The sequence below is a fragment of the Pezoporus occidentalis genome, unplaced genomic scaffold (assembly GCF_034315485.1).
Source record: "Pezoporus occidentalis ecotype Australia unplaced genomic scaffold, CSIRO_AGI_Poc_V1 ctg23, whole genome shotgun sequence".
Classification (NCBI taxonomy): Eukaryota; Metazoa; Chordata; class Aves; order Psittaciformes; family Psittacidae; genus Pezoporus; species Pezoporus occidentalis.
Window position 1 is genome coordinate 6,476,693 of NW_026914180.1, and position 26,098 is coordinate 6,502,790.

Below are 26,098 nucleotides of genomic sequence, written 5' to 3' on the forward strand. Positions count from 1 at the left end.
GTGCAAAATATACCTGCAAAGTGAAGGTATTTTGTAAGAAATGAGACATTTGCAAGAAACTGCAGAATGCAAACCTATAGTCATAAACTTACTTGCCAAGAGCTCAGCACCCTTATAATAAACACATTCGGGGGGGGAAGAAAACAGCAACTAATTCATGCTAAGAGCTTTTCATAATTCATAAATAACTAAAATCATCAGAAAAAGCTGGTTATTTCCAGCAGGAAGAGAAACAGGCTGTGCATAATGAAATACAGACGAAACCAAACTTGAGCTGTTTCATTCACCCAGCCTCTGCTTTCTTTCTGACAAACTAAGCCACTGAATCTGTACATCTGAACTGCCAGCAAAAACAGTAGGATGATAAGGAAGATTCCTAAATTATTCAAAGTGGTTTCTGGGCTTCAAAAGACTCGTTTGCTTTGTTCCTTTATATATCTATAGCGATTTAAGTTTGCCTCTAGCTCTGACACAGGCAGCATCATGCCTCTGATGTTGAAAGAGATGAGTAATTCTGTAAGTTTGGGCAGATGCTTCTCCAGCTGGAGCCCATGAAGAAAACGATGGCCACTTTTGCATGTCTTGGGATGCAGGGACTGTAACTCTAAAGAAGTCTTTCCCTACCCCTTGCATTTCAATTTCCAGTTTCTTCCATGCTATAGCAATTCTGCATATACCAGACAGACCTTATCAATCTCTCAGAAGATCAGATAGAATCACAGAATTCTTTAGGTTGGAAAAGACCTTTAAGATCAAGTCCAACCATTAACCTAGCACTGCCAAGTCCATCACTAAACCAGGTCCCTACCAAGTGCAACATCTACATCTTTTAAATAACTTCAGGTATTCAAAATCCAAGTATCCATGACTCCATGAATAGGGCAGCTCATTCTAATGCTTGACAACCTTTTTAACAAAGAATTTTTTCTAATATTTAGTCTAAACCTCCCCTGGAACAACCTGAGGATTTTTCGTCTTGTCCTATTCCTTGTTATTCAGGAGAAGAAACTGACCCCCACCTCTTTACAACCTCCTTTCAGGTAGCTGTAGAGTGACAAGGTCCCCCCTGAGCCTCCTTTTCTCCAAGTTAAACTCCTTGAATAATGCCCTGCCTTCCCAGACTCTGCTCTTCAGGTCTGCCTCCCAAAGGACCCTGTCAACCAGTCTCCTAAGCAGGACAATGTCTGCCCTGCAGAAGTCCAAGGTGGCAGTTCTGCTGACCCCTTTCCTTGCTTCTCTAAGAATTGAAAACTAATCAGTGCTATGAACATATGCTTTTACTGCTTAATAGCATACAGGCAGTGCTCCTAAAGAGGGCCTCAGGCTTCTAAAGAGTCAAAAAAAAAAAAGATACCAGTGTCAGCATCCTGCCCTAATTCACAGGTCTACTGGTGGAGCCCACAATTCTTATGCTCCTTTTTTGTGCTTCTCTAATGCCAGCAGCCCCATTCTGAACAGCAGACAATAGGCTGTCAAAGACAGTGAGCTTAGGGAGGTGTAGAGATTTCTAGCACATTGCCTCTTGGATACAGATATCTTTTTATTCTCATAGCTACAGAAAAGACTGGAGGAAATACCCTTCTAAGTTCTGCCAGCTGCTGGCAAAATGCTCCTGAGCATACAGTCTTTCATACAGACTCCCACTGAAGTCAATGGGATCACTCATATGAATGCACAGTTCCTAAATCAGGTGCTGCAGAGGAACTGAAAAGCCATCTGCTAATTAACTGTATAATATAATCTATTTTCATCAGATATGTGAATATTCTCTATATGCTTCTCTGTGCTCCTCAGATTTAGATCTCAAAATGCAGAAAAAGACTGGGACCTGAAAACTGATGGCAGAGATGAAGACTGGAGCCTCATAATAAGAAAGGAAAATATTAAAGCAAGTGCTCATAAAAACTTTTTTCTCCAGCTAACTACTCACAATGCAGTGCCACCAATGTGGTGTAGTTTAATAAGGAGTTGGCAATTCAACCCTAAATTCATTATGTACACAACATTGCTGCCACTGGGCCAGTGAAAGTGGAACGGCAGTGCTGTGGAGAATTCAGATTCCATTACCCTTGAAAAGGAAAGGTCCTGGAAAACTGGCTGCGACTCAAGGCCAGATCAAAAGCACAGCCAAGTAAAGGATATGGTGCATTGCACAGAAACACACACTCACCTCAGCTACAATCTATTCCTGAACAATTCCCATATCTGCAAACAAACAGAAAGGGGCAACAGAAAAATTGAAAACACCATCACCCCCCTAAAGGAAGCATTTTATTTTTGCCCTTTAAATCTGTTTTTCCTTTAAACCTGTTTTTCAACAGTGGTACAGCTCCCTTTCTGCTTCCACTAGCAGTACATCAGTAAGACTTACAAGACTTACAAGAAATGAAGGTTGATTTCCAGATAAAAGGGATTTTCTTATGTCTGGCCTTCTGGATATTTCTTGTGTAGTTTTTTGGCATCCAGAAATACTGGCTGGTTATTTCAGGTCCAGAAATCTCAAGAACCAATTTTTTACTTTAGCAAGAATACTGCCATGCTCTACACACTCGCTGGATCCTTGTATGCTCTCCTGTGATATATTCAGAAGCAAAGTATTCATGTGTAGGCTTTATAAGCAGGCTTAACCTTTCCAACACATCCACCACAGTAATGTTCACATATGATATTTTATATATGCATAAATTAGATATGATATTGTCTATACAAACATATATTATTCATTGCACATATACAGAAGAGCATAACTACAGGTACTATGTACCTTTACTATAATGCACGCTAACACTCAAGGTTTTAGAAATATTAGTTCAGCATCAGCAACTACTACCTATATGTAAAAATGACAAGCTTTTAAATCAGCTTCTTTGTAGGCCTGTCAAGCTGGACACTGCAGACACCCACCATTCAAAAGAGATACTGAGATATATAGGTGACAGACATCAGATTTTTATGTGGTATATTTTAAAACATAGATTTGAGGTGCTTTTGAAGATTTTAAAGATTTTGAAGACTTTAAAACCCATCATTCTAAGATATATACTAACCAAATATTTATCATTAGATTTCTAATAACTTTAGGCTCATAAAAATAGCAAATTCTTTAGTAAAATTTTGCAATACACATTTTCTGAGCTTGTGGTGTAACACATAGGTTAGCAACGTTCATTTGGGATGAGCTTTCTGTCTGCATCCAAGTATTACTCCGTAGCAGCCAAAAGAGGACAAATCACCCAAGTGAAGATGTAGCTGTGTCACAATTTCTATCATGACTTTATTCATGGGAAAGAAGGACAGGGAGGAAAAAAAACCCAGCAGGAGCTGATACAGCCTTTATGGCCAGGGGTTGTGCCTGTGCCTGCATTAAAAGTCATGTCTCTATTTCAAGCACCCTGGATTAAAACAAATGGCAAGTCAGATGGTATCTATTTATTCACACCAGGTTTCAATCTACAAGGTGCAATGGGAACAGAGTACTGGAGGGTTATTTAACATAGAAGCTTACAAGTCTGCCAGCAAAATTTTCAGTAACTAAGCCAGTAAGAAGAATGATTAAAATTACCACAATCATAGTTCCTTTTCTTGGGTATTTCTTTTCTATGTCAGACATCTGACTTTTCTTCTTACACCCTAAATCTTCTAATGGGATTAAGTTGATAAACTCCTACATTTGTGCAAAGGCCCTTTAAACCCAACATCATACAGGTTATCTCTTGCAGTTGCTGAATCAAGACTTTCAATGAGGTGCTAATTCCAAACTGGTGATCAGCAAACCTTAACTAATTGCTGACAGGAAGGAATATTGCTCCATACTGCAAAAAAAATGCCCAGATCCTGCCACAAAATCTATTAACTGTGCACCTCTTGTGGCAATAGCTGTACCTCAGGAAAATACATAATTTGACCACATTCCTCTAATATTGCAAACCACCAAGTAATATTAATCAAAACAACCTGTGTATTTTATTACACAAATGTACAAGTTCTCAACACACAAATATTCAGAATGAGAAACAATTCATTTTGACCAAATGTCAAATGCGCAGGACCAAGGTCTTCTGATATAGTGTTTGAAGTGGGGAGAAATATTCTCATGAAAATTTAAAGTTCTCACCCAACTGAATATGGAGTAAATTATTCTTCTCTTGCATGTTCTTTGTGTGTCTTTTAAGAACATGTTGAGAATGAATCTCTAGATACAAGAAATATTCATATATGGGATCAAGAATCTACTCAGGTTATAGGACAAGGAAATCCAAAATAACAGCAATCACATGCAATATAAAAATACATTTCCAGTTCTCTAGCAGTACCCTATAGAAAATTTGCAAAGGTATGAAATTTACAGCCTCTAACAATAACTGAAAAGTAACATTAATACAGAAAAAATCCCAACCCTGTCATTGTCAGAGTCACGATACAACTGTAATTCCAGCAGGTTATGATGAAGATATAATGCAAAGCAAAGCACTAATCTTTTTTGCTTTTCCTCAGATCTTTTTTTTCTTCCCAGTGGCCTCTGCCACTACAGTTGCAATATCAGTTATTTTCCAATCGTGTGAAAGTGGAGAAGGGGAAATAAAACATATCTTATTGGCTCATATTTGGATTTTCAATATTTTTTCCCTTGATAGCTTTTCCTTTGAGCAGTAGCAGTGTCAATTCCCCAAGGGCAGAATTGAGGTCTCAGAAATATGTACACAGCATACAAATCTTCCTTAATGCTCTTTCTAATAGTTAGTTAAACTCTGAGAAATGTTATCTATGGAAATACATATATGCATTTCATAAGCCCAAAACCAGGTATTGATGCCATCTGCATTGAGCCATAACAACCGTTTATTAGCTTTATAGAAAATGCTCATAGTTTATACACATAACTAAGTTTGAATAACTCCTGCCAAGATGAATACAACATCTATCAACACAGAGAGTTCTCTGTGCAGTCCCCAGAAACCATCTTCCAAGTCTGCATGGCAGCGGGCACAAGCTGCAACTTTGTGAAGTGTTTCAGAAATTATTGGGCAGACCTGACTACAAACTTCCAGCTTTCTACAGAGCTGAAGAAAACCCTCTTTGTACAACTATAGATCAGCCTGCCTCAAGCCTGAATTTATTCCTGGTGTCACTGAAGGGCAGCTCTGCTTCCATAAGCTGTAAAGCTCTGGATCATTTTGCCCATTAGTATGAAAGGTTGAGCTGAATTTGTGATGTGGGGTGTAAGAATGAAGCCGTCACCACAGTGGTCACAAAACACCCAGTAATGGGAAGAACTTCTAAGTGCTCCTGATTATAGATTAATCTCCTGATGTACAAACAGTAGCCTGTTGGGGTCATAACATTAAACACAGCAGACTTTTTCTTGGTACTTGTAATATGCCAATATTGCACCATCGAGAATGAAGCTGATTTTCTGGGCAGACTGCTATTAAATCCAGTCTGAAGGTTTGCAGTAACAAAAACACCCTGCTGAAAAATTCCACCTGCATATATCATTCTCAACTTTAAAAATAACCTGCAACTTTTCTAGGAAGATAGCTTCCACCAGCTAAAATGCAAACATTAAGCAAAACAACAGCATTTATGCTGATAAAATTCCAGCTTACCTCTGAATAATATCTTAAATGTTTTGTTCTATAAAACTGTTTCAACAACCATCCCAAGGCCTGTATGTCTCCCTTTTTCATATCTACTTCTAAGAAGCATCAAAACCTGCTTCTCCTAGATCTTGTCCAATCTGAAGTCACAGCCTGCAGACGAACAACATGAGCCTTTTATCAACCAAAAAATATTCTGGCATTTTAAGAGAGGTTTTACATAAGTTGAAACACTTTACTGAAATTATTTAATGGGTATAATTCATCACTAACAATGAGCATTAGAATTCCTATATTCTTGTCCTTTACAAGTCATTAGCTAGAGACAGCAAAACATGCATATGTCAGTGCCCTTACCTTCGCTCACCTGTGGAAGCAGTCTTTATGAACTATATATCTAAAAGCATTTTCTTATCCTAAGAGTGGAATTCATTTTCAAGGCGCTCATTTAGAGCCAGACCTGACAAATTTAATGAAGCAGTTCTCTATATACTGCAGTCTCAGAGGGATCTCTGAATACCACCCCCCCGGAGAAAAAGTTCACAGCATGAATTAGAGTTACATGTCTGAAACACAACACACAGTGCCACTAACAGAAGTGAAAGTTCAGAATAGCTATTAATCCTAAGCCTGCATATTTGAAAATAGCATATATACTCAGAGAATGAATACTTTTTGAATGCCTTCCTGGTTCTTCGGCCTTTATATATAACCTTGACTGACAAAACACTTTCCAGTTTTATTAATGTGTGATACACAAACCAGATATAGACATAGACATAATAGGTGTGGAGCACTGTAATTCATCTTGTTAAAACACAAAGCTGAGCATAAGGTATTATAAATACTAAGAGGATTTTTTTTGTTTGTTTTTCTTAAACTGGCCACTTTCAGCTGAAAACATAGCCACTGCTATGGCACAAACTGAGATGTTGCAGAAACTGATTACGGCTATCGATACAGAGTGATCAGTACAGCATCCTCCCAGCTGTGCTTTCCAGTTCAAAGAGGCACTTGAAGTTTTAATAGAAATATGGTTGAAGCATAAGACAACACATGCTTAAAAACTATGAAATATTAGATTTTTTTATTGAAGATCAAAACTTCTAAATGGAAAGAAAGATTACGGTTATATTTTTTTTTAGGAAAACAGCCACACTGAGGGTGTTCTTGGAGCCTGCCTTGTACCCCAAAACAACAGGATCAGCTGAAGAACAAACCCCATGTCTCTTTCACAACATGCTGGCCTGAGCACCACACTAAAAAACAAAACACATGACCTAAACTGATGTGCTAACTAAAGTAGGCATTCATTATGTATTTTCTGGAGATGTTACCTTCCTTCACCTCAGTTTTATATACAGTGTTATCGCTGGCCAAATCACATGGCTTAAATGAAATCAGGGTTGGAATGGTTTATTGATTTATTAATGGTATGTAATTGACTGGCAATCAGCAAGCTATACATTCAGGATTGATATCAACAAAGGAACAGATAAACCACAATACCAGACATTTACAAAATTATAGCAACTGCTTACAATTTTCTAAACACCCTTCTCCCACTAGTCCCCAGAATTTCTAAATCCCCATGGCTATGTTCACACTTTTGCCTGCACACGCACAACCTACTCACAGACAGTGTAAGAGGATCTCCCACTTCTGGGGTTGCAAGTCCCCATTTATAAACATCTCCTTTTGGAGATGTGGGGCTCCAGCTCTAGTGTGTACCACCTGTCCTGCTTTCCTCTGAATTAATAAGCTGAATTATTTTCAGGCAGTGAACAAGATCTCTAAGAATCAAGTCAGAATACCGACAGCCTCCAACAGGGAGGATGCACCATCCCAGATGCAGGCTGTGGTGTTGATGTAGCAGTCTCCAGCACTGGCAAATCCCATTCTGATGCCGCTTTGTTACCATTTCTCTTTCCTTGCTGTATCAAGTTATTGTGATGCTTTTCCACTCCTTTACAAGCTTCCTTTCTTAATTTTTTTGAAGCTCCCCAAAAGCTCTGCAGAACTCCCTGGTTACCATTTAAACCAGCTGATAGTCCTGTTAAACACAAACTAAAAAGCACAAAGTTTGCTTTAGCACTGGGTTTTGGGTAAACATCCTCTGAGACAATTTTGGGTGTTTCATTCACACACTGTTTACTCTTACATTCCTCTCTGTGCTTATCCAGGCCATGTTACTAAGAGGAAGAGCCATGCTGACTCCCCCAGAAGTGTTATAAATAGGCGATTATACATAATCAAACAATTTTTGTTGGACATAAGACAGGAAATGTGATAAATGAGCCAAACTTTAATTGAGTTTAACCAGATTGCAGCAATGTTTATGGCTAGACATATAACCATTAGCCCTCAAAACCAAATTAATAAGATTTAATATCACAATGAGAAAGCTTTTATGGCTGGGCACTAGGTTCATATCACCGTTAAGCTATAACACCACCGTTAAGTTATAACACAGTCTGAATTAAGCATGAATTCAACACACAGTGAAATTTTATTCAACAACAAAAAATGAGAAAGAATGTTTGCAGTAACACTGTCATCAGCATAACCGGCACAACACAGATGTAGAAGACAACACAAAAGGAAAAACAATATTTTCAGGATCCAGGAGTTATCAGAACTTCAAAAAATTGAGACTGTGTACATGCATAACAAAAATAAATCAGTCATTTCGCTACAGACAACTTTATAAGATTATGCCCTTCGGTCTTGCAGTGTTAGTATACGTTATAAATACATGCAACCTTTGGAGAAAATATTGCTTATTCTTCAGGATAAAGAATATCGAATCTGCTATTTTGCCTGAAAACATCTCAGATAAATATCAACAGCAAGATAAGAAAGATGAAAATGATGATGCACATCAGTGCAAACGGATAAACGAACTCTTGATGCTTCAAAGATAGCTCAAAAAGCAATCAACAGTGCAAAGGGCTTCAACATAATTATAAAGCTCAGTCATGAGGTGGCTGCGTGGCTCAGTGTCAACCACAGCACATCTCTACCTGGAAAGGCCATCATTGCCAGCAGCAGCCCCAGTACGGGCACCAGACAGTCTAATACAACCTGAGACCCAGATGGCTGAATCCTCCCCTTCTGGAGCTCCCTTCTGATGTGACAGAGTAGCTGGTCCAGCACATGCTGTGGAATACACTGTAAGGCACATCCCTGTCATCACTGTGTAATCCTGTATCACCCTCAGCAGCACTTCAAGGTCCATTTGAAGCCCCTTACAGGGGAACTGTCACACAAGCAGCTGATCGAGCAGTTCAGTTCCCTGTGCACTGTCATATGTAAACACATTGGAAAAAAAAAAACACACAAAAAAAAAAACCACACAAAAAAAGAAATACAACAAAGCCAAATAAATGCAATAATTCCACACTTTGGGGAGAGATTAGATATATGGTAGATGATCATTCTTAACTCCAAGAGTTGTTTTTGTGGAAACCCACTCTCAAGTAATATACCCGTAAGCCTCAGGGACTGAAAAAGAATCTGTTTGTACATGGTCAGCGTCAACAGTTTCAGCCCTACCCTCCCTAATCTCTAATTTCCCAGTCGGTGAAATATCACTTTTCCCCACTGAATAAACTCAATCTTGTTTAAAGACATAAATAGCATAGTAGTGATTGACAATGAAACAAAAGTAAATTAATAATTATGTATTAAGCATGGGGTGTGGGTATGGTGTGCAGTATAAGACAGGCTGATGAAAATACATATGGAATACGTACTATTCACTGAGCACAAAGAGATACCCTCCAATGCTTACGTTCAAACAGCCATTTAAGTGTGGACTTGCATAAGTGCAGGTCTAGTCACATGAATAAGGGCTTTTGGGGGTCTGGTCCACTCATTCTCAACCTCTTTCAGGTATGAAGCCAAAGGGCAGAAAACTACAATTCTCTCTCCCACTCATGCCCAAAATTAGTCACTTCTGAATGTCAGATAATAAATATCACTTGTGACATCATCCTAAAGGGTAAGAAGCAATTTATATTTATATGAATAGACATGGAGGACAAATATGACCTATAGGAATATGTTAAATGTCTTCATGTGAAAACAAGAAATCCAATGTTAAACAGAAAAATTGTCTCTCTGAAAGGCATTTTCTTGCATCTCAACTGGTATCAAACATAAGCATCTGCTAACTTCTGTGTTGGATAACCAGATTTGCATACTTGACCATCTTTCAAAAGGGCAAATGCCTTTATTTCACCAATATGCAAATAACTGAAATAAATAAAAAAAGGTATTTTTAAAATTTAAGATTATAGAGCTACTAAACTCATTTGAAAGCCAGCAATATAAAAATTCAATTTCTAAACTTTCTGTGGCTTTGAAACAAAAATAATGTTGTTGTTACCTATATAATTTAAATAGACTTTGTAGCTTTATTTATGTGTCCTGGGTTCAGCAGTAGCAGTCATTTTTCTCTCTCTTAGTAGGTGGCGCAGTGCTGTGATTTTAACTTTTATCCTGGGAGCAACTCTGATAACACTGATGTTCTTAGTTGTTGCTAAGTAATGTTTAGTCTGACCAAGGACTTTCTGAGTCTCGTGCTCTGCCAGGGAGAAGGGGAAGCGGAGAGGAAGCAAAGACAGAACACCTGACCCAAACCAGCCAAAGGGGTATTCCATAACCACAGCACATCATGCCCAGTATATAAACTGGGGGCAGTTACCCAGAAGGGCTAGATCACTGCTTGGGTCGGGCTGGGTATCGGTTGGCAGGTGGTGAGCAGTTGTATTCTCTTCCCTTGTTATTTCCCTTATCATTATTATTACTGGTGGTAGCAGTAGTGATTTGTGTTATACCTTAGTTACTGGACTGCTCTTATGTCAACCCGTGGGAGTTACATTCTTTCGATATTCCTCCCCATCCCTCTAGGAGTGGGGGGAGGCGGGGAGGGGAAGAGTGAGCAAGCAGCTGCGTGGTTCTGGGTTGCCAGCTGGGCTTAAACCACGACATTATGTTGGCAGAGAAATTGACGCAGACCATGGTGTATGCCTAGTAAGTAAACATCTCCGAGGAAAAAAGCAGGCCACCACTGCATAGAGTAGATTTGGAAACTGTTTAACTGTTTCTTCTCAATATTCATTACAGCAAAGTACCCAAGGCATCCATTTGACTTTCCATTGTTTATTGCAATTTCCTCTCTTGAAAATTTTAGATCTTGACAACTAGAACAGCCCTCAAACCAAACTCACTCACAAGAGAGCAGTGTTCACATTCGATGTGACTGTGAAATCTGTGTAAGAGTACTGGAATGTTTCTATGTTTTGGTCTTGACACTAAACAGTCACATCACTCCAGCATACAAAATACACTTTGATAGAGAATAGCTTTTTAGTTTGATAAAGAAAACTTTCTGTTCACTCCAAACTATATCAGCAGGAAGAAGGCACAGAGGAAGGATGATCAACTTTCTTGACACTGTGTATGGGTATGAAATAGAAGAATTTTGGAAATTCTAAATTTTGGACTTGAAACAGTAGAATATTCAGTTGCATTTCTTCTTTTACAGTTTGTTGTTCCTGTTGTTAATGAATTTGACATTAACTATCAGAATTAAGCTCTGGTAATTAGGAGACCTTTCTGACAACCAAAGTAATTCTCCAAAATTTAAACTGCTCTTAATGAAAGACATGGTAGCCAGGAGAAAAGCGTCAGTACTGTAAACTCAATGGACATCAATCCAAACTTTACTGAAACTCTTCATTTCCTGTATATTCTTCATCTCACTCAGGATGGGTTTACTACATTGTCGGTGAACGACTCACTTCATTTTCCAATAGGCAGTGTTGGGCAACTTAGTTTCCAGTGATTAAATCATCTCATAAACTAGAAAATAAAGTACATAGGATTTTGTAATTGCCTTTTTTCCCCTCAGTGAGTGGTGAGGGTGAGAAAAAGGAATGGGAAGGCAAGCAGAAGAAAAAAAATAGAGTAAGAAATGGTATGCATAGATACTGTAAGACTAATATGCACAAAAGAGAGACTTCCAAGCAGAAGCAGCATTTCTCATCACATCAGCCTACCTACCTTGAGAGAAAAGAGGATAAGAATCAGGAAAAAACTGGAAGAAGTTTCTTCAGTGATCTGAAAACTTTTCTAAGAAATTTAAAGTGGTAAAAGATCTGAGTACAAGTTTTATATTTTGCCCTTGACTTTTTGTTCCTGCCCTTGATTTCTTGCCCCCGGCTTTTGACTTTTCTTTACTGATAATAAACCGGTGTGGTACTACTGATACTCTCCCAAATAATCCTGTATTTTCTGCAATCCCAGAATAAAAAGGCTCACCAGAATTAATCCTCCTGCTCCTGTCTGAATATTCTTTAAATTGCTATTTGCAAAGTGTATTCAGGCTGGGGGCTTCTTAGCTGTTAATGGTTTCATGAAACGTGTAAGATAACATCGGCATTTCTTCAGCTGCTCAGAGTAAACACAGTGAGGACAACCCTATGCAGTCTTGTTTGCTGAGTATTTCCACAGAGGGAATGTGGGCAGGACTGAGCAGGATATTCTCCCAAAACTTTAAATCAGTATTAGGATGAAAATCAGGAAGGAATAACTCACTCCACTATAGACACTTAATAAATGTTCAGGAAAAATCTGAGCTTTCTGAAACCAAACACAGCCATACAGCTATGGACTTCCACTGTCAAGAATTCACCAAGAATTTAGCATACACCTAAATAGTGCTGCTGAATATTTAACAGATTGCCATCCCTTTTCTTTCATCCTCCTCTATCCCAAATAAAGTACTACATTCCACATAATTTTATTCGTTTCACATAATGCCATTAAAAAAAAACACCACCCTTTGAGGACACAAGTGTAAAATATAATGTGTCTCTTTCTTGCACAAATTTAATTTGCCATTTCACTACTTGAATTCAAGTGGGGATATAGCTTCCAGCAGATTTGGAGACATCAGCAGTGAAACAACACAGTTTTTGAATCATAAATAGAATTTCCTGACTGTTGGCATTAAAAGGACTTTGGCATAAAAATGCCATATTTTATATTTAAAAAGCAGTAATTAATTCCATACAAAGCCAAGAGCTCACTAGTGATACAGTTATCTTTCTCTGTTTTACTCAAAATCCTTATGGTAAGAAAATAAGCTGGTTTCATTCAGTAGATGCAAACATTTTCATATAACTACATAGTGTTAGTCAAACTGATAAAAACTGACTCAAGTATGGCCAGTAATTTACAACATCTGTTATTCACTGAAAAGAAGAAAAAAAAAAAACCAAAAACACTGATTACACTTGCCGACAATGCTTCATTTCAAAATGTGTCTAAACTTTACAGGTAAAAGTACTAGAATCACCATTTTCCAAAGAGAGGGACAAACAAAAACAAACCAAACCCAAAGATTAATTACTGCTGTGAATGTACATAAAATGCCTTGCATTTTTTATGTACTCCTGTACAGAGCAGAAAGATTGGCATGGCAGCATAGTTATCCTTGAGATCTGTATGCATGTAAGATACTATAAGCAAAATACCAACTTTACAAAGCAGCTGCAGCAAAATACTAGTGAATTCATTGCCAATAGGAAGTAAAACCTGACTTGTATTAAAACTGCCTATAGCTTTTTGTCTAAGCTTCATGTAGGTTCATTAGGAAAAGATTAATAATGCTTTCCTCATACCTCGTCAGTTCAATTAATTCTCTGGTTGAAAAATGGAGACCACCAGACTTAACTTCTTAAATTTTTAAGATACTAAGTAATGCAACAAGTCACAAATTTGAGCTGAATTATGGCACACTCCTTCTTCCCACCACGAGACCACCCTTCTGACTACATACTTTATAAAATTGTCTATTTTTATATCTAATACATATATTATTTATAAAAGTACTCCTATAGATCCAATCAAAATAAGAACATACAATGCTAAAAATGTTCCTGAAAGAACCTATGCTAGTCTTCTTCTATTTCTTTGGCTGAGGTTTCAAACTAGATACCAAAATTACTGAAAATCTAAAAGATTGTCTTAAATTATAATTTAGAAGGTCATTATTAAAAATTTGCAACATAAACTAACATGAAGACCAGGCTTTCTCCATATAATTACTCTTTGGCATTTAGTACTTATCTATAAAAATTTTCTGTGTAAAAAGGACACATACATTGGAAAAAAATCATAAACTTAGTTCCAAAAAACAAAGGGTACCCACTGGGCAAGACTCAAAAGATGTGGCTGGTAGGGTTTTTTCTGGCTTTCTGAAGTTTTGTTACTATGCCCAGAACAGAATTTTAAAGTGCTTAGCAAGATGCAAGTTCTGGGAAATGGATCTACTTCAGCTAGCTGAGATACTCCAGACTGGTGCTGCCACAAGTTTGACAAGCTTCCTTTGAGTCTGCTCCAAAAGCAAAAAGCACAAGCAAAATGAGAAAACACAAAGGAGAAAACAGGGAAGACCAAATTGCAGTAGTTTAGTTCAGTTTCAAAGTTGATCACTATAGTTCTTAATCTAAGTTCCACGATTCCTTTTCCTTTCCCAGTTATTAAATTCATATGTGATTTTCTAAGTGGAGCTTTCCTACAGGGCGAACCTTATATAGCTACATCCAGTTTAGTCTTAGCTTAGTGAAAGTATCCATAATGCACATACACACTGAGCTCATATCCACTTCAATTGTCCAATACATAAAGGCTTCCTTGAACTTTCCTGAGGCTATTGGCACCAGCTTCCAGTAACTCATTTAACTACTGGAAATCTTGTTTCATCTTCTTCACTACAGGTCAATAGTTTTCCCTGCCAATTCAGTTAACCTACACCTTAAAATGGTCTAGATACAGTCTCTGGCTACTGTGTTTCTCTGAGCTGAATTTTAGCTTGACACCAATACTTATGATCTTTTGCAGGAAATTATGTTAACACATATGTTCAATAGGAGGCCGCTCTAGGGCTAGAGACACAAGGAGCACATGGCAACAGCAGACCTTCATTCTCTGTCTGAGAACAGGACAGCATAATCTGCTCAGGATAGCCCATGGTGATTTGACAAGGTGGACCTGTAGAAGACGAACATCCTGTACAGCCTGGAAGTTTTGGAGCATGACCACAAATGTCCAATGTCTGCAGTGAACTAAGAACTTCTGTGTGAGCAAAGTGACCTACAAGTATTTGTATGAAGAGCCTGTCCCTGCCTCTTGGTGACAGAATTATGGATGAGCACAACCAGGTTATCTACAATTTGATATTACCTTTGTTTTAATAGACAGTTCTTTGGATGGTGCTCTGCTGTGTAAATTTTCTCCCAGTTCACTGATACACACCCACGTCATTTCCAGCTAGAGTTCTCACTGAGCTTTCACAGGAGCCCAGCATCACACACTTTCATCACCTGGTAGGATATTAAACTCATCTGCAATGTAAAATTTCTGTGCAGGTGCTGGGAGATATAGTGGGAATACCATTATGTGCAGATTCACTACAGCTTGTACATTGCAACCTAATCCATTTACCTACCGTGTGAGCACTAGCCTGCATCCCCCCAGCAAGAATAAACTTAAACTTCTAAAAACCTTCTAATTCAATATATAACACACTGGAGCACTCAGTCCACATTAATATTGCAATTGAATTGTGGCAATACTGTGGATAAATTAGGTTGCTTCTATTTAAAAAGCAAATGTGGGTTTGTTTTTTTTTCCTAGGATGGGTGTCAGTACAACCATCATCTTTAGCTACATATTCTGCTTGGAAACAGAAATATTTGGGGGCTTGGTTTGTTTCTGTTAAAAAAGTTGAGGCATCAACACTACCAGAAACAACCAAAATGCTATGACAAAAATGTCTGAAGCCTTTGAAACAGATCAAAAGTACAGTGATTTGTTTGATCTAATTTGCTTTAAAAGTGAATATTGAAATATTTAACATGCTTAGTTCCCACATATAGAAAATTACTGTGCCATTCCCTTTTGTCTCCCAACCCTGAAATCTCTGATATCTTCTCCAGCTTTTTTCCTGTAAAAAGGTTCATTCTAGATCTAAATATGGTAATCAACAGGAAGAAACAAAATTACAGTAGTGGCGCAATATTACATTTTACAGTAAGCTGAATTCACTTAACCTCATAATCAAAATGTACTGTATGTCTCACTTTTTAATGTTTGTAGAAAATTAATATTCTGGCAAGGTGTACTCAGTGTGTGACTGAATTCACAAATAATATTATCAACAATAAAATAAATAAATCATGTTTCATACTAAGACACCATAGCTTTTTTTCAGATGAAGATTATCCTTGAAAACAGGCATAAAACATAATCAAATAGACCAAGAAAAGAATGAAAGAAAATCTCAGAAGGGTTTAAGTATTTGAGATAAAAGACACATAAAACAACTTTGGATGTAGAGAAAAAAAAAAAAACAACCACATTTGAATAAGAATAGAGAAAAATACTAAAATATTTCTGTGCTTCAGAGTTCATATTTCTTCCTTTCAGTGATCCCCAGTGAAAGCAGTAAGAATTTATACAAATATGCACTGAAAGAGCAACATCAAAATAGGCAATAAATGTAACGGGAGAAACCCAAAGATTACAACTATTCTCACTATAACTGATAAGGCATCTCATACCTCCCTATTATATCTAGACATAAAGGAGTATAACATTTTATACTGGCATTTTAGAAACTTTTTTCAACATTAAAGAAGAGTTACAGTGGAGAACATGGAATCAACATTTCTTACCAATAGTTTCACAGTAGGTAAGCACTTTCATAAGCCACCAAAGAGATTGTATCATTCAGTATAAGTAGCACTGCATACTGGTATACTACAGCCTTTAAAAACCATCTCACAGCACAAGTCTGCCTTCAGCATTTGTATCAGTCATGGAATATGCAGTTACTGTGAGTTTCCATTTTACTGTCCAAAAACTTTGGTTTATAAAATTCTTCTCAGATGAGCTTACAAAAAAATTTATTCAGGGGAAAAAAAAAAAAATACTCCATTTGACAAACTACTTCATTCCTAGTCAAGAAACTTGGAATTCCTAAGGTGAGCTACAAAGTCAGAATGATATTTACTTTGTAATCACTTCTATTTTGTACTTTACTTTCCCATCACTCATCAGTTCTCCACTGCAAACATTGTGTAATTCTACTTACAGCGCCTAATATAACAAAAGGTCAGCCCACATACCTCAGACACTGCTATGTTAAGGTACTGTCACATCCTAATGACCATAGCTGCCCTCCTCACATAAAACCCAAGTTCATTCTTTATACAAGACAAACTTTTCTAGGGACAGCACTAGTCTGCACACCCACGAAAAGAGATGTTTATTACAGGAGTCAAAAAAGACCTCCAGTTCTCCTAGTGCTGGGACTAGCTGCACTGTCCCTTCCACATTGGTGAGAGAAAGTGACTGGACCCATCGAGTGGAATCAGCACTTCAGTGGAAGTCACAAGTTTGATAATATTATCCATGAAGTGGGTTCAGAGCTTGACAAAGGTACAGAAGAGTATTACTTTCCTCCATACCTTCCTGAAATAATTTTGCTGTCACTATTCTCAATTATCTGAGTGGCAACTGTTGGACAGCTTGGTAGAAAGCTAAGCACCTGCAACCTGGACAATGCCCAGTGTTCAGGCTGGTGCCATGCCTGTGCTGTTCACTTCATGGGAAGCTTTCCCATATGCCAGGGCATAGCAGCATTCCAGCACCAAATGTCTCACTTTGTCCAATTAAAGCTTTAGAAATTCACAAGATAAATATCTGGGGATTACTTGGGTCATCACATCTTTCAGGGTACTTCATTTCACATGCTTTGGGACTTGTTTCAAATATTTTAGACACATGCATTAGCAACAGAGGGAAAAAAATTACAAAAATCAAAGTTGAAACTGAATCAACCTCAACAATGCTGAAAAAGAAGTACAAATTAATCCCATAATCAATATGCACTTAAGCAGACATATTTTCTACAAGTCTGTGCCAGAAAGTTATGAAGAACAGGAGGACTCCACAGGACTAAAAACTGAAAACAATGATGAAAGACAGGCTGCACTGAGACTAGGTCATCAGCAACACTTTTCAACTTGGCGCAAGGAAAATTAATGGAGGTTTCTTAATTGGCTGAACCACATCTGTTTAACATTTTGACAGAATTAACAAAGAGAAGTCTGTTGCTGCCACTGAGACATGTTAATAGAGATCTGATAGCTTGCATGAATATAAGCCAGTCATTTTTTACAAATGTTTCTGTGAGAAGTAACATTTTCGTTAAGTGTAAAACTCTAAGACCTTGAATGACACAGCTCTTTTCTGAGTGAACTATAAGCAAGTGGCTCCACTGGTTTTTGTAGGATGCTTCTTGTGAACAAGGATGACAGAATAGTACCCCACAGATATACACACAATACCCTTGCAAATGATAAACAGGAAAAAAAAAATGGAAAAAGTTCTTTCTGGACCCCCATATACCCTGCATGTTTACCCAGTGCAATGCAACACCATGTCAGAGCTAGCCAAACTAGCACATTTATATAGCACCATGCAGGGATATTAGCTGAGGTCTCAGAGAGAATATAACCTCGTTAGAGCAACATTGTGTATGGGCTAATTAGGCCTGCCTCTCAAGCAAGTCTAATTATTCCCAGTACAGCACCATACTGATATCACTTTGCTGCTTCTGGGTTCTGGAGCTAGATTATTCAGCAGTAGCTCAGGGATCTCTGCCTCATGCTGTATTCAAAATTGTAAACAAAATCATGAGAAATTGATGTATTATTCTGAGATAGCGGCATGATGCACTGCAATGTCTTGCTTCATCCATCAGGGACATCAATATGAAGGATTACACATCTAAGCACTAAGAGCTTCATTTAAATGTGAAACTCCACCACCAGACCAACAGTTGTACTACAGAGAAGGTTGACCTAAGGGGAACAACCATGCCAGGACTGGAGTCCAGGGTGCCTACAACCATCACACTAGGAACATGCCACACTCAGTATGCCCTAAGAAACAAGAGAAGTTAGTAATGGCTAGAGAGAAGGTCCAGACTTGTGTCGTTTTAACTAAAGGCCTGTTTTGAGCAATAGCTAGTGCAAAACAAAAGGTTTCTTATCCTGTTGGCAAGGCAGGTCTCAAAACAAAGTGTAAATCAGGGTTTCTGTACCATGATGGTGTATTGAGCACAGCTAACTGAGAAACCTCAGGATACCTTACTACAGTTTTCAAAGCTTAGGAGATTTTGGCTTTGTTTTTTTCAGATTCAAAAGCTGATAGCAAATCTGTGTCAAGAGGTGGCCTTAGAGAGCCCAAACTACAAATGACAAGTGAGCTAGGACCATAGCCAGCTGCCCCAGAAACACACCATGTCTCAAGTCTGGGTACAGTTGCACAAGACTCGTGGGCATGAGGTAGATTCAGCCAGCAATAGAGTGACCTGCATATGATAGGGAAGAAGGAACTCTTTAACATTCACTACAAAAGGAAATCTAGTGCTTTTATGTAAAATATACAGAGAAGCCAACAAAATTTTGTGTGTGAGGCAGCCAGGAAGCTTCCTATTTATTCAGTGGAGAAGTTTTCTTTGTATTTTCTTTCAGCTATCTTCTTATGATAAAAAAAAAAATCTTTGAAATAAAATAGTGTGGTGAGGTCTCTCACATCACCACAGAACTGAATGCATCTTGTTTCGACACATCCCTAGCAAGCAAACATGCAAGAATAAAGACTTAATAGATTTGGGTTGGGCCAGGGTTTGCTGACACACACTTCTGTGACAAAACTGAATTGCCACAAGCCTTCCACTAAGGACAGTGGTTTTGTCCCATTCTTGTTGTAATGCCAGGTAATGATAAATCTAGTTTTCAAAAGAAACTGTTAGGAAATGTGAAATTACAGAAATATGAGTAACATTTTAAGCCAGTATCATACTGTATCGACTTCCTTTTCTAAGTGACATATGCTACCAGTATTAAAATTTGAAAGTACAAATAATAGCTTTTAATGAAAACGGAAGGAAACAAAAAAAGAAGAAACAGCTGCAATGACAGCTTGTTCCGTAGAATTCCAATAGAATTAAACAATCAGTTTTGATGAGGGAAGCACAGGGACAAGGTAGAAAGACATCACTAATTTAAAGTCAATTTACCTTTGCGGTTACTAGTTTGTAAATTAACACCTATGACAGCAAAAGCAAAGAGCTCTTTTTGGGTTTTACTTAATACTCGCCTTGGACAAAAGATGCCTTGTCCAAAATTTGAAATCCTAGGCAACATGGTAACAAAATAAGTATGAAAATATTTGAATTAATTTGGTCCCAACTCCTTCCTACTGGCTCAGCCTGTTCATTGTAAATTCTGGGGTTTTTTTTGGTTTTAACTGTGAATGGAAGAACATTCAGAGCACCACCCACATGTCTCACTGCACATTTTAGACCCACTACCAATGCCCCAAATACAGCATTTTAACTCCAGCAGAACAGTGGAAAATGCCATAAAGTCCACTAAGTGTTAAACTACTGCAAATTTACACACAAAGGCATGAAAGTTGTAAAGAGCATAAAGTATTATGAAATACTAATTTAGGGAACAGAAAGAGCAGAAATCTTACTCAAAACTAATTAACGTATAAAGAACATTTTAAAATCCCATTTTATATAAAAGATAAACACTGATAGCCACTGAACAGTTCATCTTTAACATGCATATCCATTTTCCACTCCATTTTCAGAAATACTGATATCTCCCCAGTACAAGCTGACAAAATGAAAGGTTTTAGTAACACGAAGCTTATCCCATCCAACCTCTGCACTTGTATACTGTTCAACATGCTAGGGCCTGATTGTTTCTGATCAAAAGATATCTTGCTAAAGCTGGTAATGTGCCAAGTACTCAGTGATGCAGTGACAAATAGCCTTCTCTATTCCTGACAGAATACTCCCTCTGCTGTACAATACACACTGTTACATAAAGCTCAATGCACATATATATGCATTTGAACTATGAAGAAGTCAAGGGTACAGATTGATTTTATAAATCCAAGAAAAAAAAAAAAAATCACTCTTCCAGAATGACCTCACTGAAAATAGAAATATCATTTGTATCCACCAAAGAGAAAGTTACTTGTGACTCAGTTCAAACAGGATGAATATAGTAAGGTATAGACCTAGGCTTCAAAGATTATAATGTTTCTAAATTACTTAGTTTTGAAGTGAATGTTAGAAAATAAAGTGTCAAATGCCCAGTTAAGACATAGATATTTGTATTTTGACTTATCTAAATTTAAGGAATATAGAATGAAGGAATGAATTCAGCCATATATTTGTTATGTTTGTATTTTACTGGTTCTGTTATACCCCGAATTTGCCTTGATTTAAGATTGCTCTGTCTCTGTAGTTTCATCGTATCTCTATAGTAAATAGTGAGCTGGTTAACAAGACTGGAAAGTTTAGCACTTCTTTTGGGATGGGTTAAAAAAAAAAAAATCTTCCAAGAGAAATTTTCCATTTAGAAATGATGTAATGTAAATTACATAGAAAGACTTGGAAACCCAAAAGCATTCAGGAGACCAGGCCTGGAACAAACTGAAACAGCCGTGCCAAGTACACCAGAATGAAGATCTGTCCGTGCCACATAAAACCAGACTAACCTGCAGCACATGAACTAGAGTGACATCCACATGCCATCCACATGCCATCCATGTCGCAATCTCTGTGCCAAAGAACATGTGATGACCTCTCCAAGGTTAATCACAAATCTGTTTTAATATTTAGCATGCACAACCTCTCCTCCAGATAGCTGAACACCTCTCCTAGGAGAGCACCAAAGTACATGCATAGTCACAGAATAAAACATTATAATCCATAGACAGAGGTATAATTTTCAGCTTTTAAAAAAGTTAAAATTAGTTTTAAGTATGGAGATTAGGGGTTTTGCATTCAAATAGTTCATTAGTCTGCTTCAATTTATATTAGTAGTGCCTCACACACACACTTTCTGCTCCAGGCTCTTCTACTCAAGAACTTCAACTCATAGAAATGTGTTTTTTAAAAAAAAACAGTAATTGAGTAACAAAATCATCTGCACCTCATGTTTTCATTACTTACATTTTGTGTTTATGTCACAAAGGTGTTGAGAAATTTAAGTTCTGAGGTCTAATTTAAGGCCTATTGTCATTATGCATTAAATTTCATTAAAAAAAAAAATAAAATCTTATCTAGCTGCCATGAAGATAATTTACAGAGATTTGCCATTTCAGAGCAGAAAAATGAAAAGGCTGTAACAACAATAATACTGGCTTATCTGGGAGTACAAAGGTGAAGAGAATTTCTTTCTAGAAATTCCATTAAAATTATTCTTTTTAAGGTAAAAGCCAAAGATTAGTTACTTCTAAGCATATTAAGTAGTAACCCATGGCATGGTTTTTTTTGGTGTGTATTTTCTTGTTTGGCTGTTTTGGGGTGGGTTTTTTTTGTCTGTTTGGCTGGGGGGGGGGGGGGTAATTTAATGCTTAATATAACTCCTTTTTTTTTTTAGAAATATGTCAAGGATGTATGATTATATTCATAAGAAATTCCCTTTGCATTTTTCTCACAGGAAGCACAATAAACATCATCATTTGTTCACTAACAAATAATTACAGCCTGCTGCAGTATATGCTAAATTACATATATAAAGGTAAAAAAAATAATAAATCCATATTGTTCATGTCACACCTCTGAGTACGTGAGTCATATGGATATACATCAGAAATACCAACAAATCCATTGAAAACAAGGATCAGGGAGTGATTCACTGCCGCCCCAGCTGTAATAATATGTAGCCATGGTTAAGCGCAACTTGGCAAAATCCGTCCTCTGCAGTGTATCCGTGCAGCCACAGGATGGCAGAAAGAACATCTGACAATTTCCCTGGTTTTGCAAGTTCCCAAGATGCTGGTGAAAGCCTATAACCAGCTGAACCCTCTGCTGTCCATGTTCTGGTGCATTTGCAGAACAAGTGCCAATTACATGCAGGGTCTCACGGGCAGAAACTTACACAACACAGAAAAGCCTTAAACACTGCAAAAATTATGAATAGCCGTGAAAAACAGTTGCAGTTTATCACAGTATCACAGTATGCTAGAGATTGGAAGGGACCTCAAAAGATCATCTAGTCCAATCCCCCTGCCAGAGCAGGAACACCTAGATAATGTTACACAGGAATGTGTCCAGGCGGGTTTTGAATGTCTCCAGGGAAGGAGACTCCACAACCTCCCTGGGCAGCCTGTTCCAGTGTTCCGTCACCCTCACTGAGAAGAAGTTTCTTCTCAAGTTTAAGTGGAACCTCTTGTGTTCCAGTTTGTACCCATTACCCCTTGTCCTATCATTGTTTGCCACTGAGTAGAGCCTGGCTCCATCCTCGTGACACTCCCCCTTTATATATTTATAGACACTTATAAGGTCACCCCTCAGTCTCCTCTTCTCCAAACTATAGAGACCCAGCTCCCTCAGTCTTTCCTCATAAGGGAGATGCTCCACTCCCTTAATCATCTTAGTTGCCCTGCGCTGGACTCTCTCCAGCAGCTCCCTGTCCTTCTTGAACTGAGGGGCCCAGAACTGGACACAATATTCCAGATGGGGTCTCACCAGGGCAGAGTAGAGGGGAAGGAGGACCTCTCTCGACCTACTAACCACCCCCCTTCTAATACACCCCAGGATGCCATTGGCCTTCTTAGCCACAAGGGCACAGTGTTGGCTCATGGTCATCCTGTCGTCCACTAGGACCCCCAGGTCCCTCTCCCCTACACTGCTCTCTAACAGGTCGTTCCCCAACCTATACTGGAACCTGGGGTTGCTCCTGCCCAGATGCAGGACTCTACACTCTCCCTTGTTATATTTCATCCAGTTATTCCCTGCCCAACTCTCCAGCCTGTCCAGGTCTCGCTGGGTGGCAGCACAGTCTTCTGGCGTGTCAGCCACTCCTCCCAGCTTAGTGTCATCAGCAAACTTATACCTTGTTGGAAAAGGAATCTCAGCTAGATTTTTTAAAACTTATAATCAGTCAGTTTGCAAAAGGTGGGACATCCACTCATGCTGGTCCTACAGCAAAATTACATCGTGATGTGTCTGCATGCATGCAATCCTACCAGTGGAAAGCTCTGTCAAACAAATCTTTAGGCCTACTGTTCAAGGAACATGTTGTCTGTACACAGCACAAAGCTGGATGCTATGGAGAACGAACAAGCAGCACATCCAAGAGCCCTTCTTGCCTTCAGGCATAAAGTAATCTTAGGAGTTATCTTATTTTTCCTTTTCTTTACTAGTTGTTTACTACCACTAACAGGTATTCAAGAGATACAGAGTAACTTGGAGACAGTTACTTGATACATAATTGAAATAAGGCAAAATATGTTGTCTGTAAGAAGAGCTTGATTATGTGGGACATCTGTCACCTTGGGCCCCATAGTCTTGTGGCTGTATGTTATTCCTGCAGTCACAGGACTGACTCGGAATGAGCAGAAATGGCTGCTCACCAGTTTCCCCAGCTCTTTACTTACAGCACACTTCCTCTTAATCACAGCACTGCAATGGGGAGACTCCAGGGTGCTGCAGCTTGTGTCTCCATTCCTCTCCTGTTCCTGCCACAGCAACCTGGTGTTCCACAGGGTGGAAATCTGGGAAGGAAGTCTGTGGGAAATTTCTGAACTTCTAAAGTTCAGAAAGAGAAAACAATATTGTTCCTTTAAGCAAAGATTACTGGATCATACTTAAATCTTCTGGGTGTAGCAAACCAAGGAGGAAAAGTCTTCATCACAGATCCTATGGGAGATTTTAGACACATTTTTTCACCTAGGAAAGTAATATTACAAAATTTCATCTCAGTGCTTTTGATCCTCACTGAAATTATAGTCTTCATTCTTATTAGGCCAGGTAATTTTAGCATGTCTGTTGAAACATGTTGAGACACACTTCTGCATCAAACAACAGCTTGAATTGAGTTTAATTTCTACCTTTTTCCTTGTTCTCTACCTATGAAACTGCAGACTTTTTGCATTAAAAATTGTTGTATCTCTTTCATACCGAAAATAAAAAAAATAAAAAAAAAACAAAGATGAAGAAGTAACTGATATTGCAGATAGGGTCTCTTTGCTTTGGCTGAGAAAAAACTGCTACTCACTGAAAGGAAGAACTTCATGATAAGAACAAAGAATAGTTTTTTTCCTAGGTTTTGGAAAAGGATAAGGATTCAACAAGCTCAGTCAGTTGAACAATTCTTGAAATTTAGCTAATCCAAAGTAATGAAAGTGCTGTTTCTACTACTGACCCTGAGAAAAAGGTTAACCATACCCACAAGTCCATTCCTTTCTGAAGCATTGTAATGTAACATATTTCCAGTCATTTAGCGACCTACTTGCTAGTTACTTTCAGCTGGTAGCAAGAATCTTATTTCCAGCAGAAAACCCATTTTTGGATTTGTCCAAATGAAATTAAAGGAAATCAATAGCCTCTAGGAGCAGCTTTTATTTTTCCAGAGTGCCACTTGTTTCCTCTGGTTTCTGCCTTAGAAAGCACCACACGCTGCTCTCCGCTTTAATAAGGCGCTGGCATAACCAATTTGAAGCAGCCCAACAGTAGTCTTAGAATTAATTACAATGTCAACTACCCCTTCCCCTGACATCTGAAGAAGACACCTTGTGGCAGATTCTTCTTTATCATTGTCTTTAAGAGTGATCCATGATTGCAATTTTCTTCCATCTGCTAGCTGGACTGCCAGTGTAACAGCAAGCCTGGGGACGTTTTGATTTTGCTTATGGTAACAGATAAAGCACACAGCAACATTTGACGGTGTGCTAGCAAAGTATCTGATTTTGACCTGTTCTGCGTTTGTGTCTACCATTGTCTTCATTTTACACAGTGCCTTTGACAAGGTACTGATTTTTTCAGCATGGCAAACCCTAGTTGTCTTACCCAGCTAGGCTTGAAAGTTGCTATGTCTGGATAAATAAGCGCATCCTGGATTTGCATTGTCCCTTTGGGATCTGCAGCTATACAGTAACGCACAGACTTTTGACAGTAGAGTCATTTCTAGAACACAAACCACACAGACTGTTTGTTTTGTTGTTGCTCTGTTGTTTTGTTTTCGGGGGGGGGGGGGGGTGGTGTTCAGGTTTTTCAATAAACGATACTGCAGTTTACTTGACCTTTTCAAACAGGTCTATTTTGCTTCACTAGTTTAGGGAAGCACACAAATGGCACTGCCAACTGTTTTCTTCTTCTTTCCCTCAGTGAACCTTAGCAATTGCACAAATGACTAAAAGCAGCTGTGGAATCTATACACAAACTCTAGAAACAGTATCTTTTCTAACTGCTTTTTAGTTAGGTTTTATTCATAATTCAGTGATCGGTTTAAATTTGCATTTGAGCAGTCCCACATGCTTCCTAATGCTTCCACAGTCAAAATGCCCTGCTTTTCTGTTACCTGCTTTTGATTGCTACAAACGGGTTT

General features: G+C 38.3%; 1 protein-coding gene across 5 annotated transcripts in view; it reads right to left on the bottom strand.

Moving 5' to 3' along the window:
• The window catches only part of PTPRN2 (protein tyrosine phosphatase receptor type N2), a 657,474-nt gene that overhangs the window by 520,314 nt on the left and 111,062 nt on the right, over window positions 1-26,098 (bottom strand). Inside the window, exon 1 of one of the 5 annotated variants that reach the window (XM_062621500.1) lies at window positions 2,381-2,477. The exons of the other annotated variants lie outside the window; for them this stretch is intronic. Coding sequence (XP_062477484.1) covers window positions 2,381-2,462 — 82 coding nt within the window. The 5' untranslated portion in view covers window positions 2,463-2,477. Of the gene's footprint in view, window positions 1-2,380; window positions 2,478-26,098 lie in introns of those variants that run through there. 5 annotated transcript variants of the gene reach the window in all.